This window comes from Mustela putorius, unplaced genomic scaffold (genome assembly GCF_011764305.1).
Source record: "Mustela putorius furo isolate JIRA1106 unplaced genomic scaffold, ASM1176430v1.1 tig00003845_pilon_pilon_pilon, whole genome shotgun sequence".
NCBI classification, from domain to species: domain Eukaryota; kingdom Metazoa; phylum Chordata; class Mammalia; order Carnivora; family Mustelidae; genus Mustela; species Mustela putorius.
The window spans coordinates 12167189-12193031 of NW_025421998.1; the positions used below are offsets into that span (position 1 = coordinate 12167189).

The 25843-nt window shown below is 55.4% G+C and overlaps 1 protein-coding gene across 1 annotated transcript in view; it reads left to right on the top strand.

Moving 5' to 3' along the window:
* The window catches only part of PKD1L1 (polycystin 1 like 1, transient receptor potential channel interacting), a 79064-nt gene extending 57023 nt beyond the window's left edge, over positions 1-22041 (top strand). Inside the window, exons 35-47 of the mRNA XM_045089508.1 lie at positions 13-165; positions 963-1081; positions 3978-4088; positions 8241-8364; positions 9662-9775; positions 10478-10650; positions 11488-11722; positions 12466-12570; positions 12815-12955; positions 13930-14064; positions 16091-16300; positions 19930-20091; positions 20932-22041. Of these exons, the coding sequence (XP_044945443.1) occupies positions 13-165; positions 963-1081; positions 3978-4088; positions 8241-8364; positions 9662-9775; positions 10478-10650; positions 11488-11722; positions 12466-12570; positions 12815-12955; positions 13930-14064; positions 16091-16300; positions 19930-20091; positions 20932-21090 (1941 nt within the window). The 3' untranslated portion in view covers positions 21091-22041. The remainder of the gene's footprint in view (positions 1-12; positions 166-962; positions 1082-3977; positions 4089-8240; positions 8365-9661; positions 9776-10477; positions 10651-11487; positions 11723-12465; positions 12571-12814; positions 12956-13929; positions 14065-16090; positions 16301-19929; positions 20092-20931) is intronic.
* Positions 22042-25843: the final 3802 nt, after the last annotated feature.

Here is a 25843-nt window from a genome sequence, read left to right on the forward strand (position 1 = left end):
CTCTCCTTCCAGGTGGGCATCGCCGCCCTGGGCTTTGCCTGGAAATGGAGAGACGATGCACACTTCTTCACCGAGTCCCTGCACGCGGCCACCAGAGACCTGCACTCAGAGCCGGAGGAGCGTGCGAGGTCCCGCACGCCCCACCCTGCCAGCCAGATGGCCGAGGTGAGGCCCTGTGCGTGCCCCGGCCCAGCCCTGCCTGGCACCTCCGCGCGTACTCTGTGGATTCAAAGTCAACAGCATTTTGGGGTGTGATTCAGTTTTCTCTGCTCCTTTGTGTGCACGGACGCGGTGGGCGAGCACAGGACCCGTTTCCTTCCTTCTGCCCCATCCCAGAAAATCAGACCACCGAGAACGTGAGCTTAGTTCAAGCTATTGAGGCTGATGAAAAACAATGCTTGGCCATAATTTAGAGAACTTCGAGGTCTGTCAAGGGGCAGCCTTGATGTGGGGCCGGTGCCGCACCTCCTGAGAGCAGCACGTCTCTAAGCCCGGCGGACCCGAGGGGATGGCCACTGACTCCTTGAATCCGGACACCTGAGTGCCCATGTTCCCGAGGTGTCCAGCCTGGTGTCGTGTCCCCCACAGGACTCAGGATGGTGCATTGGCTTCAAGGGAGGAGGGTCCCAGGCCTGGGGTTCCGCATCTGTGACTTCCCAGGACGAAGGGTCCCTGATTCTCTAGGTGTCCCAAGCACCTGACCCAGGCTGTTGTCCAATGGCTCCAGACTGGCTCCTGCACAGTGAGACTGCCCACAGAGCTGGCCTGGGCCAGGAAAGGACTGTGTCCGGCCCACTGCCCACCAGCGTGGTGTCGGTGACCCACGCAAAGTGTCCCTGTCCCCAGCCCCAGGAGGCACGAACAGTGCTGCTGCTCCCTGGGCTTGGCCGGAGTGCCAGAGCTCCCCGCCCTCATCTGACCCCCATCATTGGCCCCAGCTCACAGCACTGTTGTCCCCACAGATGCTGGCTGCCCGACAGCGAGCTCGCCGCCTACGTTGGGCACATCCGCCATCTGCGGCCCAGCTCAGTACCGTCAGAGAGAGGATGAGAAGAGAGACCCGGACACGGGTGGCCCTGAGGTGGGTGGCGGCCAGTCGGGCCTTGCTCTGGTCCCACAGCCCCTGGGGGCAGGGTGTACAGGTGGGGCCCAGCTGCAGGGGACGGACACCTAGGGAAAGTGGGTCCAGAGACAGCAGATCTGGAGCGAGGCTGAGTCACTCCTGCATATGCCGGGCTGAAAAGTCTGGAAAATCTTACAAAAATGAAAATGAGAAAAGCAAACAGAAAGTAACATGTTGTGACACTAAAATGCAAAGCCCAGTGTCCTTCATGCACACAGTGCAAGCCAGTAGAGGATTTGACAGAAGTCTCTTTATTGCGCCAAGGGATAAAATACCACAAACACACGCTGGCATCACCACGAGAGGAAATGCCCACGAGTTCCGCAGGAAAGCACCCGCGGTCCTGAAATGCACAGATGTCCTGTGAACATCGCATCTTCTCAAGCTCTGTCCAAATCCGTGTCTGACTTCAACACAATCCCCACCAAAGACCTCGAGACCTTTCTTTCCTTCCTTCCCCTTTTCCTTGATTGGATCTGGTCGGTTACGCAGTCCCTTAGGCTGGACGTGGGGAGCTGAGGAGGGGAGCGGTGGGGACTCGCTCTGCCAGCCGTGACCGGAGCCCAGGCCCCCACTGTGGAGTGTGGCTCTGCGCGCGGACGGTGGACAGCTCTGGGACGCGGGTCGGAAATCCAGAACCAGACCTGAGTACAAGGGCTACGGCACACGAGTCTGTGACGCCGGGGCTATTCCGGCTCTTTGGGGGAGAAGATGGGGTTTTTAATGAGGAATAACTGGACAGTCGTGAGGGTGGGGAGTCCAAAAACATGAACAAGTGGATGCTTTTGTCCCAATGTACACAAACTTATTCCCCACGAATAAAGATTTAAACGTGACAAAACCATACACATCCTGGGAGAACGCGCGTGTCCGTGTATGACCTGTGGGCGAGGAAAACCTCCTGTGACTTAGAATCCAGAAATGACAAGAGAAAGCAGATTTAGTGACATGAAACTTGCAGAAGAAAATCTCGTGCAACGAGATTGATGATGTCATACGTTATGTAAAAAGCAGTGGCGGACAACGAAGAGTATTTGTAGCAGACGAAGGCTTAATCTTCAAATACAAAGAGGCTCCAGAAAAATGGAAAAGAGCAACAGGCTCTTTAGAACAGGACATGGACCGCTCACCGAGAAGAGAAAGGTGGACGTCACTTGCACGTAGGATGAGAGATGGCCAGTTAAAGTACTGAAGTCTGGAAGCTGGTCCCCGTGCGGCGGCCAGTGAGCCTGCGGAGAAGATGGGATGCCACATGGTCCCATGTGGGGACTGGGAGGCACCTCGCACAGCCACAGACGCACGGAGCTCCCCTAGCACCCCTGCTGCTGGGAGCCCATCAGCAGAACCCGGGAAGAGCCAGGTGCAAGGCAGGCGGGGCAGGACCCCCTATAATAACCTTGGAGGGCCCAGGGGGCTCTGATGGTAGAGCGTCCGACTCTGGATTTCAGCTCAGCTCATGATCTCAGGGTCCTGGGATCGAGCCCTGTGTCGGAGGGCGGGGGGGGGGTCCACGCTCAGCGGGGAGTCTGCTCTCCCTCTCCCTCTGCCTCCTGCTTTGAGTGCACTTTCTCGCTGTCAAACACATAAATAAATGAATAAACGAGATCTTTAAAAGGAAAAGAGGGAGAGAGGAAGAACTCTGTATTATGTGTCTCCTGACCGAAACGGATCACCAAGAATGTAACCTACCCCGAACAGGCTGGTCTTAGTCTGACCACGTTCTTGTCCCAGCGTGCAGTTGACCGGAGAGCACACACTGTGTCCCTAGGAGGCAGGGCGTGGAGAGGGTGGGGACAGCAGTTATCTCAACAAATAAGCCCCGAGACCCAGTAGAGATGGAAGTGCTGCCTTTGGGGTAAAGGAGGCGCGGGAAGGAGGCAGTGAGTTGGATCCACGGTGCGAGGACGAGTAAGGAAACTGCGCTCATCTCAACAGACGGGGAAGAAACCATTTGGCAAAATTCAGCACCCATTTACAGGAAAGAAAAATATCTCAGCAAACTGGGAATGGAAGAGAAATGCCCTCAAGTCATAAAGGCTGTCTGTGAAACCCTTCCACAGGGTTTCCTACGCCTGGCCTCGCGCTCGTGATGAGACAGCGACAGCGTGGGCTTTTAAGTAACAGGAACAAGGTGAGGAGCTCCCTGTGTCTGACTCTGATTAAACCTCACATCGGAGGCCCAGCCGCTGCCGGAGGCAAGAAAAACACGACAGCCTCTTGCAAGAGGACATGAATAGTCTCTGCAGAAAATCTCGAATATTCTAATTAAATAGAAGAAAACGTGCAGAATTGATATGTCAAAAACCACAAGACACTAATGGACGATCTCAGAGAAAAGCTAAAGCAGTGGAGACACACGTCCCATCTTCTGGGACACTTGTCTTAAGGTGCCCGTTCCTCCCGACTTGATCAGTCCCAACCAAAGCCCCCCAAACTTTTCTGTAGATGTCGGCTAGCTAATCTGAAAACTTACATGGAAAAGAACCAGAATAACCAAAACGATTCTGGAAAAAGAACGACAAAGCCAGAGGGCTGACTCTACGTGGCTTCAGGGCTCACTACAAAGTGAAGCCACGGTAACCGAGACACCAGTATCGGTGGTCAGTCAGCGCACACGCGCTCGGCTGATTTCCTCACAGGACACCGAGGCCCTTCGCGGTGGAGAACGGATTTTAAAAACGGTGCTGGGAAAATTGGACGGCGACGTCCAGAAGAAAATGCACACAGTTCACACCTTCTAGGAAAATTCACCCGGGGACTTAAGAGGATTTAAAAGTCAGTTCCGAAACCTGTTTTGCTGGGTCTGGACCCCCAGGCTCCGTGTGGTGCTCACTGTATGATGTGTTTCTCGTAGAGACACCTGTCTGTGCACCCTCATGCTCCTTCTGCGCGTGTTTATACTCTGTGGGCAGCGCTCCCGGGACGAACGTTCTCTCGGCCAAGCCATCCGGAGTGAGTTTACGAGGTAGGATGTGTTGTCTACCTTCTCCAGACCCCCGGGCACGGCACCAGCTGTTGGTGGCCAGCACACACTGATGAGGGACCCGGAGGCCAGGGTTTCAGGGTGAGGGTTACTTCGTTATTTTGAACCAGTCGTGTCTGTCTGCTACTACAGTCTGTCCGAGAAGAAGGGGACCCCCAGACCATTGAGTCCTCGCCCTCAGGACATTTTAATTCTGCAAAACAGAGGCTCAGGGAAGGCGCTTGGCCACTGTCCCAGAGAGGAAATATGGAAAAAGTGGTCAAATTGCCTTGGGCACTGTTTCCCCCCAGTTCGCAGGAGGCCTCTCTTTGCAGACTTTGGGCACGTTCAAAGCATCTTATTTTGGTAATAGTGAAACAATATTTTGAGGCACGTTAGGATCTGGGTGCGAAGACGCTAAGACAGCTTAGTGGGGTTGCTTTTGCCTGGAGGTTACAAGTTCCTCGAAAAAACACTTGCGATTCACAAGAAATGGCACAAGATTCCGAGTGGTGATAATTCCCCTTGAGTTCTCCACTGCTTCTCAAGTGCTCATTTGTTTCGTCCTACTTTTAAAAGCAGTAGATGCTGGGATGCCCAGGGGTTTCCATGGAGTAAGCATCTGCCTTGGGCTCAGGTCATGATCCCAGGGTCCAGGGATGGAGCCGCACATTGGGCTCCCTGCTCAGCGGGGAGGCTGCTTCTCTCTCTGCTCCTCCCCCACTTGTGCTCCCTCTCACTCTCTCTCAAATAAAATAAAATCTTAAAAATTAAATAAGTAAAAGTAGCAGATGTTTGTTGTAGGTAAATATGAAAGGACTGAAAAACAGCAACAACAGTCACACGCAGAGGCAACCACAGGCAGCACTTTGCACTGCCAGAATTTTCTCTATGTTTCAGCCTTTCTGAAATTGGGACAGGAAGCATATCAAGGTGGAAACGTCAGGTGGCATTTTTTTTTTTTGACAGTGGTTACTAAATGACTTTGCTTCACCTGTCAAAAATATTCAGTCTGATAGTTCTTTCGAGGACGTTTGGCTTTGAATTCTGAAGGGCGTGACAGGACCCCATACAGATTCTTTACTACCGTTTAGGAGGCGGAAATAAAACACAATATTCCAAGATTTACTTTCTCTTTCTCTGGAGAAGATTTTATTTTATTTTATCTTTTAAAGATTTTATTATTCTGAGAGAGAGGGAGAGAGAGAACATGTGTGCACTAGCAGGCAGAGCCTCAGAGGCAGAGGAAGAAGCAGGCTCCACTGAGCACGGAGCCCCACGTGGGGCTCGATTCCCCCAGCCCTGAGATCATGACCTGAGCCGAAGACAGACACTTAACCCACTGAGCCACCCAGGCATCTCTTGGAAAAATATTTTAAAACACATTACTGTCTTTTTTCCTATGGGTATGTTGCCCTTGACTAAGTAATTCAATTTGATGCGCTCCAGTTCTGCTGCTTTGGGGCAGACAGAGGTGGGTGGCTGGCACATCTGTTTGGTTTTATCTACTATTTAAGGGTGTATTTGTTTTCTTCCATGTGAGAGCTAGTGATTGATACCGCTCAGATGCTGGGCGAGCAAAGTAGGGATAGAAACCACTAGTGGACGGCGGGTTCGTGAGTTTAGACACTCTGCGGGACACAGCAAGGCACCTGCTTGCAGGTGAGCACTGTAGCCACGAAACTGCCTCTCTTAGTGCAGAAACTGCTGTTCTTTGCATGAAGGACTGGGGGGTTCAGCCAGCTCTCCAGCCGCCCCCTTCCTCCAAAGCACAGCTTGTGCCGGCAGGGGGCGCCGTGCGCAAAGCAGAGTGACTGTGTGGCCACCCCTGGAAAGGGAAAGGCAAAGCTGAGCTATTTCTGGCTTCGATGTTTACTTTTGATCTCATATTTCGTGAGTCAGTGCTACTTGACATATTTCTCACGCGAATTGTTGCCCCTTGGTACTCAAATCAGAAATGCCCCAGCCGAGATAATATTTGCGTGATGGTCCCCACGAGCCGTAGACACCTTGGAGGCACCCCGCTCAGCGCTGGTCCCGGGTGTCACGGACCCATATTTCCTGCACGATGCAAAATCCCACTGCCTCTGGTGGTCTGGCCACCAGGCAGGGGCATCTGTGTCCCGGTTGGTACTGGGATGCTCAGGGGGACCCTCTCCACCACCACCCCTACCCCGCCCAGTACCTGATCCTGAGACTTCAACAGCGTCTCAAGGCTTAGAGTTTGCCAGATTCCAGGAAGAACCAAGCTCAGCTGGATCACATCTGACTCAGGGCCAGGGCTCTCTCATGCTCTGTTCTGCTAGCAGAGTCCCCCCACGGCAAGTCCTCCGACTCGGGGCTGAGTGACCCCATCTGCAAGGCGAGGCCGTTGGGCTGCTAGATTCCTCAGGTCTTCACCAGAACTATGATCGCGATGTTCCATTCCGTCATAGTCAAGTTTTCTTTGAAGCCTTTCTGGACTTAGTCAAGACTTCATGCAAGTCCAAGTAAAACAGAAACAAACCAGCAAATAAAGCCCTGATAAACGGGATAGTCTCTCTGTCCAAGAGCAGTGAGTGGGAGAGAACTACTGAGTCATTTTTGCAACATTTCGTGCATCTGTAGGCCTGTTTTATTTAATAGCTAATTAATGCGGAGTGAGAACATTCTTGCACAGTTTGGCTCACTCTCTGCTCTCCGCATGTGTTGAGAACGAAGCGTGAGTTGTGCACAGTCTGGGCGTGTGACAGCGGTCTCTGGTCACATGCAGGTCTTTCCATTCTTTCCCTTAAAATGTTTATCTATTTTAGAGACAGAGAGAGAGAATGTTTGGTAGGTAGGGGAGGAGCAGAGGGAGAGGGACAAGCAAACTCTGTGCTGACGGCAGATGTGGGGCTTGATCCCAGGACCTGAGATCATGACCTGAGCTGAAACCAAGAGTCAATGCTCAACTGATTGAGCCCCAAGGTGCCCCCACATCTAAGTCTTTCTTGAAGCCTCTGTTTCTTTAATGTCATCCCAATGGGGAGTGAATGTCAGGAAGTGATAGCAGTCCCTCCAAATTGTAGTTCTACTAGGGTTTCGATCCGTGAGCAGAGCTGAGAACCAGCACCGTATAAAGGTTCAGCTTGGATTAGGCTCGAAAAGTGGACGAACCAAGGAAAGATAGAAGTCAGGTGCGGGTGAGTCTGTAAGAAGGAGATAGAAGCAGTAAGATACGCTGGCTCACCAGACTGACTTCCACGTGCCGCGACGTGTTTGAACATATTTGTGGCACATGCAAGTGTTGGTGGACATCATTTGCTTCTCTGTTAATCTATGCACCAGTGACATAGTGCTAACATGTCACTAACAGGACACTTCTTCCTCTCGGAAGAAGTATCATTTCCTTTCCCTTTTATATTGTCCAGTTTCTGTCATGACTGTCAGGTTTTTTTTTTTTTTAAAGGCTTATTCATTTATTTATTTGACAGACAGAGATCACAAGCAGGCAGGCAGAGAGAGAGAGAGGGAAGCAGACTCCCCGCTGAGCAGAGAGCCTGATGCGGGGCTCGATCCCAGGACCCTGAGACCATGACCTGAGCCGAAGGCAGAGGCTTTAACCCACTGAGCCACCCAGGTGCCCCATGACTGTTAGGTTTTAAAGCACTTCCTGAGGGTCTCTAAAATCTGCTTCCGTCAGCAACATAGTAACTCCCAGTCCCTCGCTGGGACAGTCTCTGAGCTGCGGTGGTAAGTGGAACGTGGGCTCTGGGGAGCGACAGCCCCCAGCTGTCACACCTTCCCACCATGGTCCGCTCCACCCTATGGCCACAGCCACTGGGTGTGGAGCCGGGGATGGGCGGCAGCGACTCAGGAGCCACGTGATAGCCCGCCTTGCGCTCACATCTGTTTAATGAGACCAGCCTGGCATTTGAAGAACTCATCGTCACTGTTTTTTAGGGTGGGGGTCGAGATTGGGTGGCTGGATGAGGCAAGATGATGAAAATTGTGTTCTTGGATGGCTGGGGTTTAGATCTTCTCCGAACCTGTCACAGCTTTCCTACAATATGCCTCGGGGGAGCAGAGGGCTCCCCGTGGTCGCATGGTACCTCCTACTGCTCACGACTCTGCCTTCACGCCCACAGGTGCTTCTGACTCGTGAGAGAAAGATCACTTGTTGTCTCTGCTCAGGGAAGCCGGGAGCGCCTCCGGAGGCCTGAGAAGTGTGGGGGACTGGTGGGACTGGAGTCTGACCACGCTGCTGGACGGCCTGCACGGGACAGGCGCCCCCACCGCTGGCCTGCCAGGCGCTCAGGTAGGCTTCCGTCTGCTCTCCACACGGGGTCCTGGTGGCAGCGGGCCACAGTGGGACAGGGATGCCGGATGCCAGACCGGCAACGCCACATGCGCTCTCTCTTTCCAAGATGGATCAATTGATTTGAGAGAGACAGAGAGAAAGAGCACAAGCCAGGGGAGGGGCAGAGCGGGAGGAGAGAAGTCGACTTCCTTGCTAAGCTCAGAGCCCGACATGTGGGGCTCGACCTCACAACCCTGACATCACGACCTGAGCCGATACCCAAGAGTTGGACACACCACCAGCTGTGCCCCCAGGCGCCCCACTCCGTGTACTCCTGAATGGCCGGGAGGCGGTGGGCCAGCAGCTGCTTCCCACTGCTTCCCCGTCCCTGCACACCCGCCTCAGCCGCACATGCACACCCAGACACCAGCAGGTGCCAGGTCGCACGGGACGAAAGGGCATGGCCAGTGGGGACAGAGGGCTAGATCACTATGCAAAACTCTGCGACATGGGGCACAGGGCACCCCAGGATGGGGGGAGCATCCAGAAAACTGCCAGGAGACAGGAGAATCTCCTGTCCAGGAGAATTTCCCCAAATTCTGAGAAAAAATTGCCAAGGAATCTGCATTTCCTAGATTAACCCAATTCCCTGCTTATTTTTCATTTTCTTCCTTGTTTTAAAAAAAATAAAATGACTTTGTGTTGCATTCCTCAAACACCACACAGTCGACCCTTGAAGAGCATGGGGTCAGTAGTCCCCACCCCCGCCCCAGCAGTCGAAATTCCACGTATCACTTTTGACTCCCCCAGAGCTGAGCTCGAACCAGCCAACCGTGGGCCATGAGCCTCCCCGAGTACCCGGTTGTTTTGTGTACCAGCTGCATCCTACACTGTGTTCTTACAAGAAAGCCGGAGACGAGAAAATGTCATTAAGAGAATCCCAAGGGGGAGAAAAGGCACCTACAGAGCCTTCTTGTCTTTCTCGAAGGACATACACATTTCTGTGGATCTGTGCCGCGAGAACCCATGTTCAGGGTCCGCGGTCCTTCTGATGCCACTTCCGTTGTGGCGTGCAGCTGCATGCGATAGCGCCCAACACACTCTAGAAAAAGACACAAAGTGACGCTTCAGGTTCAGTCCAGAGAGCGTGAGGAAGCCGTGTCCTCCTCAGAATGCTCTTCAAGGCGGTGGGGGGTTTGTAGCAGGGCAGGGGGGACCGTCCTGACATCTGAGCTGAGGCTGTCCCAGCACAGTGAGCAGCATGTTCCAGCTGCGCGGTCTGTCCAGCGGTCTCACGTGTCCCTTTCTCCTCCAGCCGGGAGCCCTTGGTGGGAAGTGCTACGTGCTGGGCGCCGTGCTGATCCGGCAGCAGAGGGAGGCTTCCGGCGACACGGGTGAGGTACGTCGCTTCCCGCCCGGCTCTATGCGGGTGCGTTTCCCCCGGGGCTCACCCTGTGTGTATCTCGCCCCGTGTGCACTTTTAGTGAAGCAGATTGGACACACCGGGTTATGTAAGTCTCAGGTGCACGCGACACCGATGTAGCCCTTCTGTGTGTCACCTGCTGCTCATCACGTCCCATTGCCGGCGTCCCTGACCCCCACCCACCGCCCCGCTGGTGACCACAGTTTGTTCTCTGTGAAATACAGTGAGAGTTAGAGTAACCTTGGACACATCGGGTGGGAAGGCCGCAGACCGCCGGAACCCTCCCCGGGACCCTGGCTGTGACTTGAAATCCTCCGTGGCCGGGATCTGGGACAGCCAAACCTTTCCCGCGCCCTCTGTCAGTCCAAGCACGCTGTGGGAAACCAGGACATCTCTATCTAAAATCCTGAAAATACTCCTAACCAAGATTCTCGCATCTCCTCCCGGGTGGGAGGGGCTACTGGACAGCGGGCATCTCACCCTCGTCCTCCCGAGACGGAGCCATTGTGACGCCCAAGCCCGGATAGGTGTACAGCTCAGGTGCTGGCTGGAGCCCTGATCCTTCGGGCTCAGCTGGAGCCCAGGGACAATGAGGGGGCTTTGAGGGAGCAGGGGCCGCGGGTGGCCAGCCTTGGACCCCCCCAGGCCACAGGGCTAACTCTGAAGCGAGCGTCCGCTTCTCCCTCTGACTGGCGGTCTCTCCTTCAGCCTCCTGGCCCAGCTTCAGCACTTACAGAGGACTGTCCTCCTCCACATGGCCCCAAAGCTGGGGGCCCCAACGCCCCCTCTGCGACAGATCCTGCCACCCAAACAGTGGCCCCAAGCGGCCCTGGAGACTGTGGGGCCAGGGAGTCCTGGGAGCTCAGCCTGGGCCACACCAGGTCAGTGGGATTCAGAGGTCGGCTCTGTCCGGCCTGCCGGTCCCTGGCTCCGTGTGCAGCCCGGTGCTGGCAGCAAACCCTTCCCAGGGCAAGGGCAGATGTGTTCTCACCACAGAGGAGGGGAGTGAGGCCCCGCGCAGGAAGGCCATGTCGGAAGGTCAATGCTGGCAGAGGGCTTCAGTCTCTAGCGCAGGAAGGAACAAGCCAAATGTTCCTCTAGAGTCTGCCTGAGGCCTAGAGGTCCGGGGACCTAAAGGACACTGGTCTCCGCTGGCTTGGTGCTGAGCAGGTGCTCATGGGGCCTCCTGGTGCTCTCAGGGCTCCACGAGGGAGGGCAGCCCCACCTCGGTCCGGCGCTGTGCCGACGAGCCCTGAGCTGCAGCTACAGTCCCTGGTGGGTGGCCCGGGCCCTGGCAGCTGTGGCAGCACATGACCTGTGTGGGGGTGGACTGGGTGAGGGTGACAGGGGCCCTGCAGCAGGTGATGGGTACCCCCGAGTGAAGCCGGCAACACAGAAGCGAGACCCTTTCATTGTTACCAAACACAGACAGGTCAGCGGGAACTCCTTTCCAACAGCAGAGCGAGTCCACAGCAGGAAAAGATACAAGAAGGTTCTAGAGGCCTCGCAGACAGAGATGGTCACGTCTCCTCAAGTTGTGCCCATGAGAGATGGAGGGCCTCCCTCCTGGAGGCACCCCAGCCTCAGGGTCCTGGGCAAGGATGCGCCCACATACGTCTGTCCAGCCCCAGGAACCCGGGCAGCCTCAGGGGCCTGGGGTGCGAGGCTGGGGCCGGGGGCTCCGTGCAGGCCTTGCCCTGACCTGCTGCACTTTGCAGGCCGGCAGCGCATGCAGCCCTGAGCGGCCTCCGGGCCCACGGGTGGATCGACCACAGCACCAGAGCCGTGTCCGTGCACTTCACTCTCTACAACCCTCCCACTCGACTCCTGTCCAGTGTGTCCCTGCGTGCCGAGCTGCTGCCCACGGGGGACCTGGCCCTGTCCCCGCTGGTGCAGTCGCTGGCTGTCTTCGGCAGTGACTCGGCCCTGTGGTCCAGCCCCCCGCTTCCCGAGGTGGGTCCTCCCGCCCCTCCCCTGCACGCGGATCCCAGGGCTCCCCCTGCGGCCTGCCCCCCACCTCCACCGGGACCCACAAGGACGCAGAGTCTGGCACTCAGTACCATCAGCCTCTCTCTGTTCTGACCTGAACTTCGGCCCAGGCCAGCACTGCTCCCCAGAGGGACGGAGCAGCATCCTGAAAAGTGGCTTTATTAGCCTCAAAGTGTCAACCAGGAGGGTCCAGGGGAGCTGAGCAGGGCTGACCTGCCCGGACCCTCACTGAGCTTCTGCTCCCTGCTGGCGCTCTGAGCGCGTGAACGCAGGCGAGCGGGAATGCGCAGCTCGTGGAGGCCTAGAGAAGCATTAGAGCTTCCGTGAAGTCCTGATGCGGGAGCTCGCCGCGGCCAGGGAGCCCGTGATCTGTGTTTCGCGAATGTGGGAAAAGTCGTTCTCCGGAGCTGGCTGAGGACGGGCGGGGAGGACCCAGATGGGTGGCGCTCAGGGTCTGCCTGTGCACGGGGCCTGCAGTGAGCTCACCCGCGTCCCTCACGCCTGGCCCGGAGACTGGCGGGCGGCTCTGTGGGAGCAGGTGCCCAGGGGGAGCAGGCTTAGCGCCTGTGCCTTGCAGAGCTGGAGACGGGCTCGTGCTGCGTCTCCGCAGGAGGGGCCGGGCGGGGAGGCGGCCGGGAGTGCAGGGCTCGGGAAAGCACGGGCGCTCTGGGTCCTTCTGGGTGCTCTGCGGTCCTTCCCTCCACCAGCTGGCCTTCCTGCTGCTCAGCCTGACTCACGTCTGCTTGCAAGTCTGGAGCCTGGCCGAGGATGGTGTCCGCAGATACTGGCGCAAACCAGGGAACTGGCTGAAGGTAGCCACTGCCGTCCTCTGCCGTGAGGAAAGCAGGACATGATCTGTACACCTGGACACGATCCTGCTTATGCCCTGGCTGACTCCAGCCGTCTTGCTGTCTCCCCTGCTGTCGTGTTCATGACCGACAGCACGAGATCACTGTCCCCTCCCTGCTTGCACCCTGATGTTGCACCCTGAGCCGTGGGGGGCCCGTGGGCCCTCCCCAGCGCCCTGAGGCTCCTTGCCCCTCCCTGCTGCTGCAGCTTGCCATCCTGGGAGCCAACTTCACCTGTCACGCAGCCTCCAGCCACCTGGCCACGCTCACTGAGGACGTGATGGACCACTTCCGCAGAGGACATTTCCAAGGATTTACGGACCTCAGCCTCGCAGCCTCGTGGAATCAGGTAAGGCAGGGTGTCCTGGTGGTCCACACCCTGCGACACTAACCAAAGGAAGAGGTCATACACATTCTAGGAAGTTCCAGATAAGGGATTTATTCCATACTGAGAAAATGCTCTGAGCTCGAGGATGAGGGAGAGCGGGACAGGGAAGGGCTGAATCCGTGTTGCAGGCGGGGGTATGTGGTCTGCGGGCAGCATGACTCAGAACATGGAGGTGCTCAGCGACTCCCTGGGACCCTGAGTGGGGGAGGGAACAGGTGTGGAGGAGGCATAAAGGAGTCACAGCGGACTCAGACACGTCAGGTCTGTCCTCTCTTCCTTCTGCGGCCGTCCCAGCGGCAGGTGGTGTCAGCCGGTCCTGCCACGGGGACAGGTGCGACTTGAAGCGGGGACTGAGCCCCACTGGGATGGGGTCCACCACAAGAGCCGACCCAGCCCAGTACACCCCCTCCTGGCATTCATGTCTCGGTGAAATGTCACCCCATCCTCATGGTGCTAACCAGCCTCTGCTAGGACCTGCGTTGTGATGACTTGGCTCATTGTCTGTCCGTCCTCGAGGCTGGAGGCTCCGGGAGGGAGGGAGGTGTGATACTTCACCCACATCGGGTGGCTGCTCCCCGGGATGGATGGCGGGCGCCGGGTCTGCCTGTCTCTGCGCCCCGGTGTCCCTCAGCCTCTTTCTTCCAGCGGGATTCCGGCTTGGCCGTGCCTGGCTTTCCCTTGCTGGGCTCAGGGAACCGCGGGCTGCTGGCCAGCACACCCCATCTCTGGGCACACTTAGCAGGTCACAGAGGGCTGGGCCTGGCCTCAGGAAGGGGCGGTACACATTCTGTCCGTGATCTTCTCACCGATGTAGGCGGGGCAGTCCTGTCCAGGGGTCACTGTGGGGTGACAGTGAGTGGGGTCCGGCGTGCCTGCATCTGTGTGCCCTTCGGAGCTGGGGGGACATGCCGACCTGCCCTGTCCTTCCGTCTCAGAGGGTGACCTGGCTCCAGGGGACCCTTTTGTTCCTCTTGACACTGAAGCTCGCCTTCCTCGTTGGCATCCAGAGCTCAACGGCCTGCTGCTCCCTTTTGCTGCGTCGCTCGCGGGCTGGCATCTGCACAGCAGGGGTAAGAGGGCTCCCCGGGGCCAGTTCTCTCCCTGACAAGCCAGCACAGTCCGTGTTCTCTCCAGGGAGACAGGAGCCTAGAGGCCTGGCCATCCAGCACCCTGGAGTGGTTTTAGATCACAGGTGCTGGTGGTTCTACGGTGAGGTGAGCTCATGAGCACGGGAGCCAGGACGCACTCCACGGTGCTCTGCCGGACCCCCACCCCGAGCACTCGTTCTTACCACTCCTGCCTGTGGCTATCACCACCCACGGAGCGGGTTCTGCGTGCCAGGAATGGGGCCTGGGCTCTCTAGTAATTCCCGCCCCGAATTATCACAACTAAGCATGGCGGCTGGGGTAGGGGGAGTTCTTCCTTGGAGGGAGGAGCAGGGTGCTAATGCCAGCGAGGGCCCCCACCCCCCTTGCTCCTAACTCTGGCCCTGCACCCAAATGCCCCCCGTGAATACCTGAAACCCACTTGAGTGCAGTTTACCCCCCACGTGGAATCGGCTTCAGTGGGCCCAGAAGAAAGCACACATGTAGGGTTCTCAGGAAGCCTGGCTTCCACCCCGGGCACTGGGTCTCAGTTCAGGGCTAGCCCCGTCTGGCAGACTGTTGATGCCCAGAATCAGGAGGCCCAGAGCCCCACATGGGATGCTGGCCAGATTCTGGGGTGCGGGTGATTCTGACCTGGCCCCTGGGGGGGAAGAGCTTGCCCCAGCCCGGCAACCCCTGGTGGGCCCCCACAGCCGGACTATCATCAGGCCAGGATGGTCGGGGCCAAGTGGCCCGATGAGGGGGTCTGGCTGTCAGGGTCCCAGGCTCAGGCAGCTCACAGGGAACCGGGCACAGGTCTCCCAACCCTGCTGGCCTTACGCTCAGTGGGACAGACTGCGCAAACCAGGACAGAGAGGCTGACCCAGGAGTCGGAGACCTGGCTCCAAGCCTGGCCACACCTCCCCCAAACCCACTGTCCCAACTGAGGGGCCAGTGCCCGAGCTCCAGCTCCAGAAGCTCCTGGCAAGTGTGTGCCTGGTGGAGCAGAGCTTGCTGAGAGATTACATGTATGTGGAACTTACGTATTAAATTGGTCATTATTCTACCATGTAGCGATGGGAAGAATGCTTTTTTGTGAAGGAAAAAGCACAGAATATCATAAATAAATCGTGTCCAAATTAGGTAGTGGGATCCGAGCCATTCAGAAACCACGGGTGGGTGAGGACAGGTGTTCAGGGAGACTGCACTGGCTCGGTCTAGATGGTGGACCGCTGCAGGGTGCGATCCCATGTAGGGAGTGAGTATTAGTGGAGTGAGTGCCTGAGTGTTTGTAGGGAGGCCGTGGGTGCAGGGCTGCGGCTAGGAGCGAGGGAAATGGGGGCCAGTGGGGGTCTGGAACCGATGCAGCCCGGGGCCCCTGTGATGGTCAGTGCACACACTGCAGCCCGTGTGGGCCTGTGACAATGGGCTGCCGGCCTGTGGTGCAGGTGAGTTAGATACACACGCACACATACACACACACACGGCCGGGGGGACAACCCCAGGCTCCCAGGCCAAATTCCCAGCCTGTTACAACAACCAGACCACAAAACTTCACCTGAACTAAACTTAACAGCCTTTACTTCTGAAGTGGCTTATTTTATTGGGCCCTTGCTGGGTGCTGGAGACACGAAGAGGGCGAGGGAACCAGCCCTGGGGCAGCGTGGCTGTCAGCAGCTAGGACGGAGGGCAGGGAGGAAGCAGCAGAGATGCCCCCCCCCCCCGCAGCTTGAGATGGGCACGGGATTGGGGGTGCTAGGAGAGGGTTGGAGCAGAGAGAGAGTGGGGGAGGGATAGTGAAAGGGGAAGGGAGGGGGAGAGAGAGAAGGGGAGGGGAGCAGGGCCCTAGAGGGTGTACACAAGACAGATCCAGGCCACTAGGGATGACATGGTCAACACTGAAAAAACTGCTTTTCCAAGCTTGTTGTTGCTTTAAAGCATTAGGAAGCCCGCACACCAGTCTGGGCTCCGAGGCCCCAGAGCCCAGAGTCACGGATCTTTCTCCCCGTAGCTGGTGGGTGTCCTGATGCTGGCTGCCCGCTGCCACCTGCGCACGGTACCGCCCGGCACCTTCACAGACTTCTCCCGAGACCTGCTGTTCCGTCTTCCAGGAAGAAGCCAGACACACACATCCCGTGGTCCTTCCGAGTCTGACCTGTGGGCCCCAGCTGGGTGCTGCGGGGCCCTTTTCATAGCAGTGAGCACTGTGTGGTGGGGAATGGTACGTGCATGCGTCCCAGAAGTCGGGGTGTGCTGGGACCCACCTGCCGTGGGGTGAAGTTCTCCGTGGTCCGCATGCACGTTTCTGCACGGCCTTGGCTCCCTGAGGCCCACCTGTCCTGCGCTGCACACTGCGGCATCCAGGACAGGTCCAGCAAGACCGGCATTGCGGGGTGCGGGCTGCCTCTTCTAGGGAGCCCCTGGCCCTCCAGACACTGAGCCACTCCCTGTCTCTTCCCCAGCCTCCTCCCACGGTGGCCGCTAACTCTTCCCTCGTTATTTCAAACTTCCTGTCTCATAAAGGTTTCCCTCCGTCAGTCAGCCTTCACTGGATAAGTGTTCTGGCCTCGGGGGGCTGAGTTGGGAATGGGGCTCCCTGCTTACTCCCCTCCTACTGATCTGCCACCTGCAATGTAGTCATATCACACACACACCCCAGCGTAAACTCGAGCCTTGACAATACTCAAACCTGAGCTCTTTGTTTTTTCTTTTTTTCAGTGTTCCTAGCTCCCTGCTCCCTGCTCACCCATCCGTCTGGTCTCCCATCTTCCCACCCATCCATCTGTCCACCCATCTCCCCATCCCTCGCTGCCTCCCTCTCTCCTTCCCTCTGCCTTTCCTCCATGCACCCACCTAGTCTTCCATCCACCTGTCCATCCATCCATCCATCTACCTATCCCATCCACTCATCCGTCCATCCGTCCATCCATCCATCCATCCACCCAACCCATCCATTCGTCATCCATCCATCCATCCACCTGTCCATCCATCCATCCATCTACCTATCCCATCCACTCGTCCGTCCATCCGTCCATCCATCCATCCATCCACCCAACCCATCCATTCGTCATCCATCCATCCATCCACCTGTCCATCCATCCATCCATCTACCTATCCCATCCACTTGTCCGTCCATCGGTCCATCCATCCATCCATCTACCTATCCCATCCACTCATCCGTCCATCCATCCATCCATCCATCCACTCGTTTTTTTCATTCATGCACTCCTTCAACAATTGCTTAAAGGATACCTATTCTACTCAGGCAACGGTGGAACAAACATAAGGGGACATGGTCCACATAAAGGAAGACACGTGTATAAACAAAGGATTATAGCAAATTTCATATTTTTGATACCTTTCCTTCATTGGATATGTGGTTTGCAAGTGTTTCTCCCTTTCTGTGGCTTTTCCTTGTTGTTCCTCTAACCATATTTCTTGCAGAAGTTGTTAACATTTGCAGAGGCCAGTTCCTCAATTTCTTCTTGTGTAGATTCCTCTGGTGTCCTATCAGCGAATGGCAACCCCACACTCCCATGTATTTTCTCCTACGTTTCTTCTAGAAGCTTTATGGTTTTCTGTTTCAGACGTAGGTCAGTGGTCCATTCTGAGTCCACGTTAGTGTAAGATACGGGGCTCAGAGCAGGGTGAGTGTTCTTGTCCGTTTGGGATGTCCAGTTCTTGTTGACACCGTCTTTGAAGAGCACATCAGGGGGCACCTGGCTGGTGCTGCTGCTTGAACATCCGGTTCTTGGGTTCAGCTCGGGTCATGATCTTGGGATCCTGAGATCGAGCCTCGTGTCGGGCTCAGAGCTCAGCACAGAGTCTGCTTGTGATTCTCTCTCTGCCTCTCTCTGCCCTTCCCGCTCATGATCTCTCTCTCTCTCTATCAAATAGATAAGTAAATCTTTTTTAAAAGCATGTTGAATTGCCTGTGTATCTTCATCATGAACCAGTTTGTGGCTTCTGCGAGTCTGCTTCTGGCTCGTCTGTTTTGGTCCACTGACCTGTTCCGTCACAGCTCCACTCTGTTGTGATCTCTGGAGCTGCACAGTGAGTCTTCATGTAGCACAGGCCAGTCTTCCAGATTCGCCCTTTTCCAGTCTGGGCTTCTCTAGTTCTTCTGCATTTCCACATAAGTTATAGAATCAGCTTGTCAGCATCTGTGAAACAGCATTTCAGGGTTTTGTTCGAGCTTGCTGCGGATGTGTAAATCAGATTTGGGGAGAACAGACATCTTCCTAATATGATCACCCCAAGAATGCTGTTGGTGTCTCCCATTTATTTTGGTCTTTTTTGATGTCTTTCTTCAATGTTCTGTCGTTTTTAGCAAATTATGTGCTTTTTAAATTTTATTTTTATTGATGTGTATGTATTTATTTATCTGAGGCATCTCCTCCAAGGGAGTGGCATCTGTGGGCGGGAGGAGTATCCTAGGAGCAAGGGTGGTGGTGAGGCCCGTGCTGGGGTCCAGGGTCAGGCAGATGTGGCTTTGGAAACGATGCTTGGAGCCAGGCCTGGTGGGCCCTGGACATCTTGCTAAGATGATGAAGTGCTTGGGCTTTATCGTCAGGAACCAGAAGGCAGTGGTCCCGGGGGCCCTGCATGCAGGAGTCAGGACACATCACAGCCAGCTCCTGGGGCTCGTGTGGCTGGTAGAACAGGGAAGCCTCAGACCCACGTATGCAGTCTGAATGGATGGTGTCCTGTCCTCAGGTACCTAGACGTCCTTACAGGGTTCTGACACACAGGCAGGGGCCCAAAGGATTTAAGTCTGATCCAGGAAAGAGATATGACCATGAGAGACAGTAAGACACACAAACTGTATGTGGCCATGTCCTGACAGGTGTCACAGCCCAAGCCTGTCCAGACGCTGTGTCTCGGGGCCATCGTCAAGAAGGGAGGAGTGGGGAGCCTGGGTGGCTCAGTGGGTTAAAGCCTCTGCCTTCGGCTCGGGTCATGATCCCAGGGTCCTGGGATCGAGCCCCACATCGGGCTGTCTGCTCAGCGGGGAGCCTGCTTCCTCCTCTCTCTCCACCTGCCCCTCTGCTTGTGATCTCTGTCTGTCAAATAAATAAACAAAATCTTAAAAAAAAAAAAAAGAAGGGGAGAAGGGCAGGGGTCAGAGGGGGTCTTTTAGTGTAGACGTCGCCTAGCAGCAAGCAGGAAGTCTGAGTCAGACCTCCCAAGGGCAGCAGCATGTTGGAGTCCGGGAACTGGGTAACAGCTGTCTGTGCGATTCTGCAGCATATGCAAAGCAGGCTCTTAAAGGGCCCAAACTTGGCTTGTTTGGACTATTTTTACAACAGTCGAATGCTTGCAACTTTGAGTTCGGTGCCCACAGGCTTGTGAGCCTGAGATCAGGTCTCAGCCTGCAGTAAGAAGGAAACAGCTGGGGCCGGTCCACAGGGAGCATGTGAGCTCGTCTTCCTGACTCCTGGGCACAGGCGCTGCTCACGGTGGGGTCCCCAGAGCCCGGTGGGACCGCGGAGCACCCCGAAACCAAGTCTGCTTGTAGAAACGCACACCATGTTGACAATCTTCGTCCTCACCTGTTAGAGACTGAAAACACCCTTGAAATATATGCCCGTTTATACAGCCACGTTCATTGTTGGGTTCATCTTGTTGGGGTTCAGTTCTGTGCACAAGAGCTATTTCCCAGGTTTGTTGTTTTTTTGTGTTTTTTGTTTGTTTGTTTGTTTGTTTTTTGGCTAAGCAGTTGCTGTCTTACTAAAAGGTCCTAAAACAGCGTCATTGGATAGAATCTCCATTTTACAGTCTATCACATTAACAAAGCCATGTTTTGCCTGATGACATGAAATCCGTCTGTCTTTTCTTTCTTCTCCCCAGCTCAGAGGGTCCCTCGCGACTCTTGCTCAAAAAAGGAAATCTTTTCAAAGCCAGTCACTCGTGAGCCTGGCCGACCTGACTGCTTATGTGTGGGGGGCAGTCCTGGCCCGGTTGGAAGCGCGGAAGCCACCGCAGGAAGAGGCTGACGTGGCCACGAGGCGTGTAAGCTGCGGGTATTGGACCGGCAAGCACGATCTTTCCTTGTAGAACCTCACTTCTGGCCATTAAAGCACATGGGATTCTGTGCACCCTCTCATCACAGAGCTGTGGCATTTCCCGTGGAAATTCTAGTGCTTAGCAAATGACCAAGCACATTCTCTTCCCTTAACTCATGATATCCTTGGACGACCAAGTTTATGATTCCCGCCCCCTACAACACACACACAGCCACTCTGTCCCTACAGAGCAGCTCTTTGCTTTGGGTCTTGACCACCAGGGCCAAACTTCTCCGCAAACACGGGGACGTAAGTAGAGCATTTGGGCCTGGTCCCCTGACATGACGATAAGCAAAGCAGGTATTTGCACACTGAATGCCTCGCCAGCCTTTGTGACTGGCACTGTGGTGTCCTGCACTACAGTCCCAAAACCAGTCGTGAGTGATGGCGATCTTGGGCTTTGCAGAGGGCTTCACTCTTTGTCATGTGCCTTTATATCCATGCTCATGCATATGACCTGGGGCGTCGGGGATGCATGTGCACACATGTCCATGACCGGGGTGTCGGGGACACATGTGCACACTTGTCTGTGACCGGGGTGTTGAGGACGCGAGTGCACAGGTGTCCCTGACCCAGGACATCTGGGACATGTGTGTACACGTGTCCATGACCTGGGGGGGTCAGGGGACTGAGATCAAGAACTCGGGCCCAGCGCCAGGTCTCTGGCTCCAGGGAGCGCCCTTACAAAGCACAACACCATTTAAAGTCGGAACCATGAAATGCTTCAAAAAATGAGGGGAAAATCGTTTCTTGAGGGCATTCACTAATCTGATTTCCTTTGCTCCAGAATCACTACCTGGATGAGGTCTCTGATCTTCTGGACGAGCTCCTGTGGAAGATTCACGGTTTGTCCGACAGGCCCCAGCGTCCTCTTCCGCGGCAGCGGTCCGGGGATACAGGAGGGGCCGGGCCAGGAGGCCATCCCTTGGGGGGTGTCTCTGCCTAATGAGCCACTGGGGTAAGCAAATGAGAAATTATTTTTATCGCTCTTCTTTAGAGCAGAAATGTTTTTTACGTTGTAAGGGAGGCCTGACCTGGGGGCTGTTGTAGATCATGAGGTCCCTTTGCATAGATATTCCCTCCGGGTGGGTGGCTGGTGGGAAGGGCGCTCTGCTCAGAGAGGAAAGACTGACTGCTTCCTCTGGGCCAGTGTCACCTGTGACCGCCAGCTTGCGGGGGCGACCGGCTGGCTCTCTGCCCCCTCCCTCTGATTATAGCTGGGAGCGACAAAGGTAGGGAGAACCAGAAATGGGAATTCCATCCTCCCAAACACCAGGAAATATCTGTGCTCCAGGACTGGACCAAGAATCCCCCAAATGTTACCCGCCGCAGAGAAAATTAAGCCAAAGGGGGAGAGGACTCTGCCCCTTCCCAGAACACAGAGTTCTCCCTTCTCAACAGCACACATGGCGGGGGCTAGCAAAGGCCCCTGGTCTGGAAGAAAAGATAATACAACAGCACAGAGCTAAAGGAACCCCCGGAACACGAGTGTTGGGGACACGGGGCTGCGGGAAAGCCATTTGTTGCAGAAGCTGTTGAAGTGGAACCAGCAGAGGGGCTGTTGGTGGCCCAGAGGCCTGGAGCCAGGAGAGGCACGTGCTGCGGGCGGGACACGGTGAACAGACACGTGAGTGTCGGGCTCCCATGTTACATGTGATCTCAGGGGGCTCCCTGAGATCCAGAGAGACACCGTGCTGCCTAGACTGGCCGCCAGCGGCATCGGCGTGCTCCCTGGCCCAGTGAGATGGACCCCTGTGAGCAGAAGTGGACACGCATGACAAATGCAAATCATGATGGGATGATGCGACCTGCGACCCAAGAAAGTCGTCGGTGAAGATGACTGGAAGGGGACACCTGAGTGGCTCCGATGGTGAAGCGTCTCTCTTTGGCTCAGGTCTTGATCTCCAGGTCTTGGGAGATGGGGTCTGATGTCGGGCTCCCAGCTCAGTGGCGAGTCTGCTTCTCCCTCTGCCCCTCCCCCTGCTTGGGCTCTCTCTCCCCATCTCTGTCTCTGTATCTCTCTCAAATGAATAAATAAAATCTTAAAAAAAAAAAAAAAAGATGACTGGAAGGGATGGAGACGGAGACCAGCCCTGCAGAGCATTGCCACACGCAGGTGAGACCGCAGGCGAGCTGCTCTCTGCACGCAAGACTAAACGCACGGGAAAGAGCGCAGAGCCGAGACGGCAGCTCTGATCACTGGCATAAAACACAAAGGAGAACGGATAGAGTCAAGGGAAGAAAAGGACCAGATGACAAAAACATAAGCTGAGCAAAAGAAAAAGGTAACAGATTCACAGAAAAGAGAGTGAAGGACACGGATGGCAAGTTTGAGAGCATTCTGCAAAATGAGATTAAAAATAAGCAATTAAAATTGATTTTAGGGAAAATCATACACACAGAAGTCAGACAGAGAAGAACATGTGTAAGACGAAGAAAGGACATGAGTCACCTCCCAGCGTCCTCCTCCACCCCCCAGAGAAGAAAGTCGGAACACACAAAAAAATATTTAAAGATATAATTTAGGGGCACCCGGGTGGCTCGGTCGGTAAGCGTCTGCCTTCGGCTCAGGTCCTGATCTGCGAGTCCCTGGACCGAGTCGTGCGAGGGGCTCCCTGCTCAGCGGGGGGCCTGCTTCTCGCTCTGATCCTCCCCTCTCTCCTCCTTTCTCTCTCTCTCTCTCAAATAATAAATAAAATCTTATTAAAAATGTCATCTTGCTGGGGCACCTGGGTGGCTCAGTCGATTGAACATCAGACCCTCCACGTCAGCCCAGGTCATGATTTCAGGGTCGTGAGGTTGTGCCCCACATCGTGCTCCTTGCTGAGTGTGGACTCTGCTTGGGATTCTCTCTCTCTCTCTCTGCTCCTCCTCCCCTGGTCATGCTCTCTCCTTCTGTCTCTAAAAAAACAAAACAAACAAAAACAATGGCAAACAGAATCCAGCATCAGATTAAAAGAATAATATGCCGTGATCATCTTTGAGTTTTAAACCAAAGACATGTTTTAATATCAGGAAACAGACTGGTGAACCACCTCCCCAAGAGATGGCAGAGACTCTCATTTGATTTTCCGTGACTGCATTTGATGAAATTTGACATCCATTTCCAATTTTTTTAAAGATTTTATTTATTTATTTGACAGACAGAAATCACAAGTAGGCAGAGAGGCAGGCAGAGAGAGAGAGAAGCAGGCTCCCCACTGAGCAGAGAGCCCGATGTGGGGCTCGATCCCAGGACCCTGGGATCATGACCCGAGCCGAAGGCAGAGGCTTAACCCACTGAGCCACGCAGGTGCCCCCCATTTCTAATTTTTAAAACATACTCTTCATTGATATAATTCAAAAATCAGACCGTATGTCAAGTCAGGGCTACGTGTCAGTGGTGCCATGGCCAAGAGCTTTCCACGGAGTCAAGGACGAGGGGAGACGGTCGGTTCAGAAGTCCGACGGGAGCACTTTGTCGGGGTTTACTGGTCTCGTTCCCGGAAGCGCTGCCCGTGCTTGCATAACTATCAGCACATAGCCTCACTCACAGCGGGGTCGCTGGGGTTTGCCGGGATCCGAGCGCACAGCGCAGCCTACGGTGGGCCCTGGGATGCACCCCAGCCTGTGCCGTTCAGACCAGTCCTGAGGCTTGAGGACAACTGCACTCCATACCCACAGGGGTGCGGGGGTGCCCATGGATCTCAGTTCCTGCCCTGGGACCTACTGGCCCCTCACAGGAGGGGACTGGGAATGTGCCCGGCCTTGGAGCAGACCCGGCAGCCCCTCTTCTGTATGTTGTGATCCAAGCAAACAACCCACTTGAATTTCCTAACTTCAGGGCAGCTATTTTTCCGTCTCAGCTATTAATAATTAAGATCGTATCTGCATGCACTGGGAGGGTGGGATGCCCGGAGCTATGCAAGCCGCCTGCTCCGCACACGGCCCTTTGTCTTTTCCAAGTGACTCAGCGCAGAGCCAGGGGCCACCCGCCTCCGCTCTGGTCCTGGCCTGCTGGGCAGCCGCAGGTGCCTCGGCCCGCTCTCGGCTCGTCCGAGTCCATCCACCGGGGCAGAGCTGCACCAGAGGCCTTCGCCCCGAGTCCGGCCTGATGCCCGAGACCCGCCACTCTGCGGGAGTGACCAGGCCACTGAAACTCGGTCACTGCTTCGAGAGACAAGAGTGGTTTTTCCTGCCGATTTGCCACGCGATTCACTTTAATGGGTAGAGCTGAGACAGGCAGGAGCCCTCTGACCGTGGGTTATGTCGGCTGAGCAGCTTGGTCCTTCTCTACAAGGAGGTGCCGTTCCTTCGCACCCACCGGCGGGGGGAAGCTGGGCGATTGGCACAGCCGTGGAGGAACCCAGGCTCACTTTGCACCTCTGTGGACGTGGGTGGGGTGGGGGGGGGGCTGCTGCCCCTCCACCATGGCCTCTGCCTTCAGAGAGGTCTGCGTGTGCTCCCCGTGAGCCAGGGACCGTTGGGACCCAGGGGGCCATCAGACTGGATTTTCGTCCCACTGCTTCCCTTAACTTTGCCAGTTTGTGGGCGACTTTAAAAGATGTTTGGAAGACTTGACTTTCCTTAACGTGCACAGCATACGAAGGTCACAGGAACCTGTCCAGGAAATTTGCTGAGCTTTCCCCTGATATCCAGGACTTTCCAGGACTTTTTGTGGTCCTTAATCGAGTTCCACAAACCCAGCTTTCTGGACTCATGAACACATGAAACCGGAATCCTTGAGAAGAAAACAGGTTATAAAGGGTTTAAGGAATTACCTTCTCGGCTTATGCACACAGAAGTAAGGGCACCCCAGAGAGGCAGGCAGGACGTGCTTGAGTAGCCACTGAGCGGTGGCCCCGGGGCAGTGACTAGGGTCCTGACCCTCAGTGTCCGCCCCGTGAAGCAGATTCTCCCAGCGCCAGGCTTCCTACGTCATCGTTCATCCTGGGTTCGTGTTCACTCACCAAGTACGGCAGCGGCACAGTTCCAGCAGCTGGGAGCAAGGGCCTGGTGATGTCTGTGTCCCCCGAGAAGACACAGTATTCCTAGAACTTGGAAAATATGAGTCTTCGAATTGGGGACAAAGTTCTGAGTGACTCCAGTGCCCACTTGGATCGGCAGCAGGACGTGCCTCTTCATGAGAGGCTGCAAGTGGCCATTCACGGTGCAGACCCTGGGGTACAGTAAGGTCTCGGGGTATGCAGCTGGCTCGGTCAGGGGAGCACACAGCTCTTGGTCTCAGGGCTATGAGCTCAAGCCCCACACTGGGTGTAGAGATGATTTAAAGATAAAATCTTTTAAAAAGACAATAAAAAATAAATTGAGGGGCACCCAGGTGACTCCAGTCAGTGAAGCGTCTGCCTTTGGCTCGGGTCATGTTCCCTGGGTCCTAGGATCGAGCCCCGTGATGGATTCCCTGCTCAGCGGGAAGTCTGCTTCTCTATCTGCCTCTACCCTTCCTCCTTCTTGTGCTCTCTCTCTCTCCAATAAAATCTTTAATAAGTAAATATTCTCCTTTAGGATTTTGATGGAGAACATAGGCATTAACCTCTTTGATATCGACCACAACAACTTCTTTCAAGACACGTCTCCAAAGGCAAAGGAAACAAAAGTAAAAATGAACTTGACTTCATCAAGATCAAAAGCTTCTGCACAGCTAGGAAACAGTCAACAAAATAGAGAGACAACCCACGGGATGCAAGAAGACATTCTCA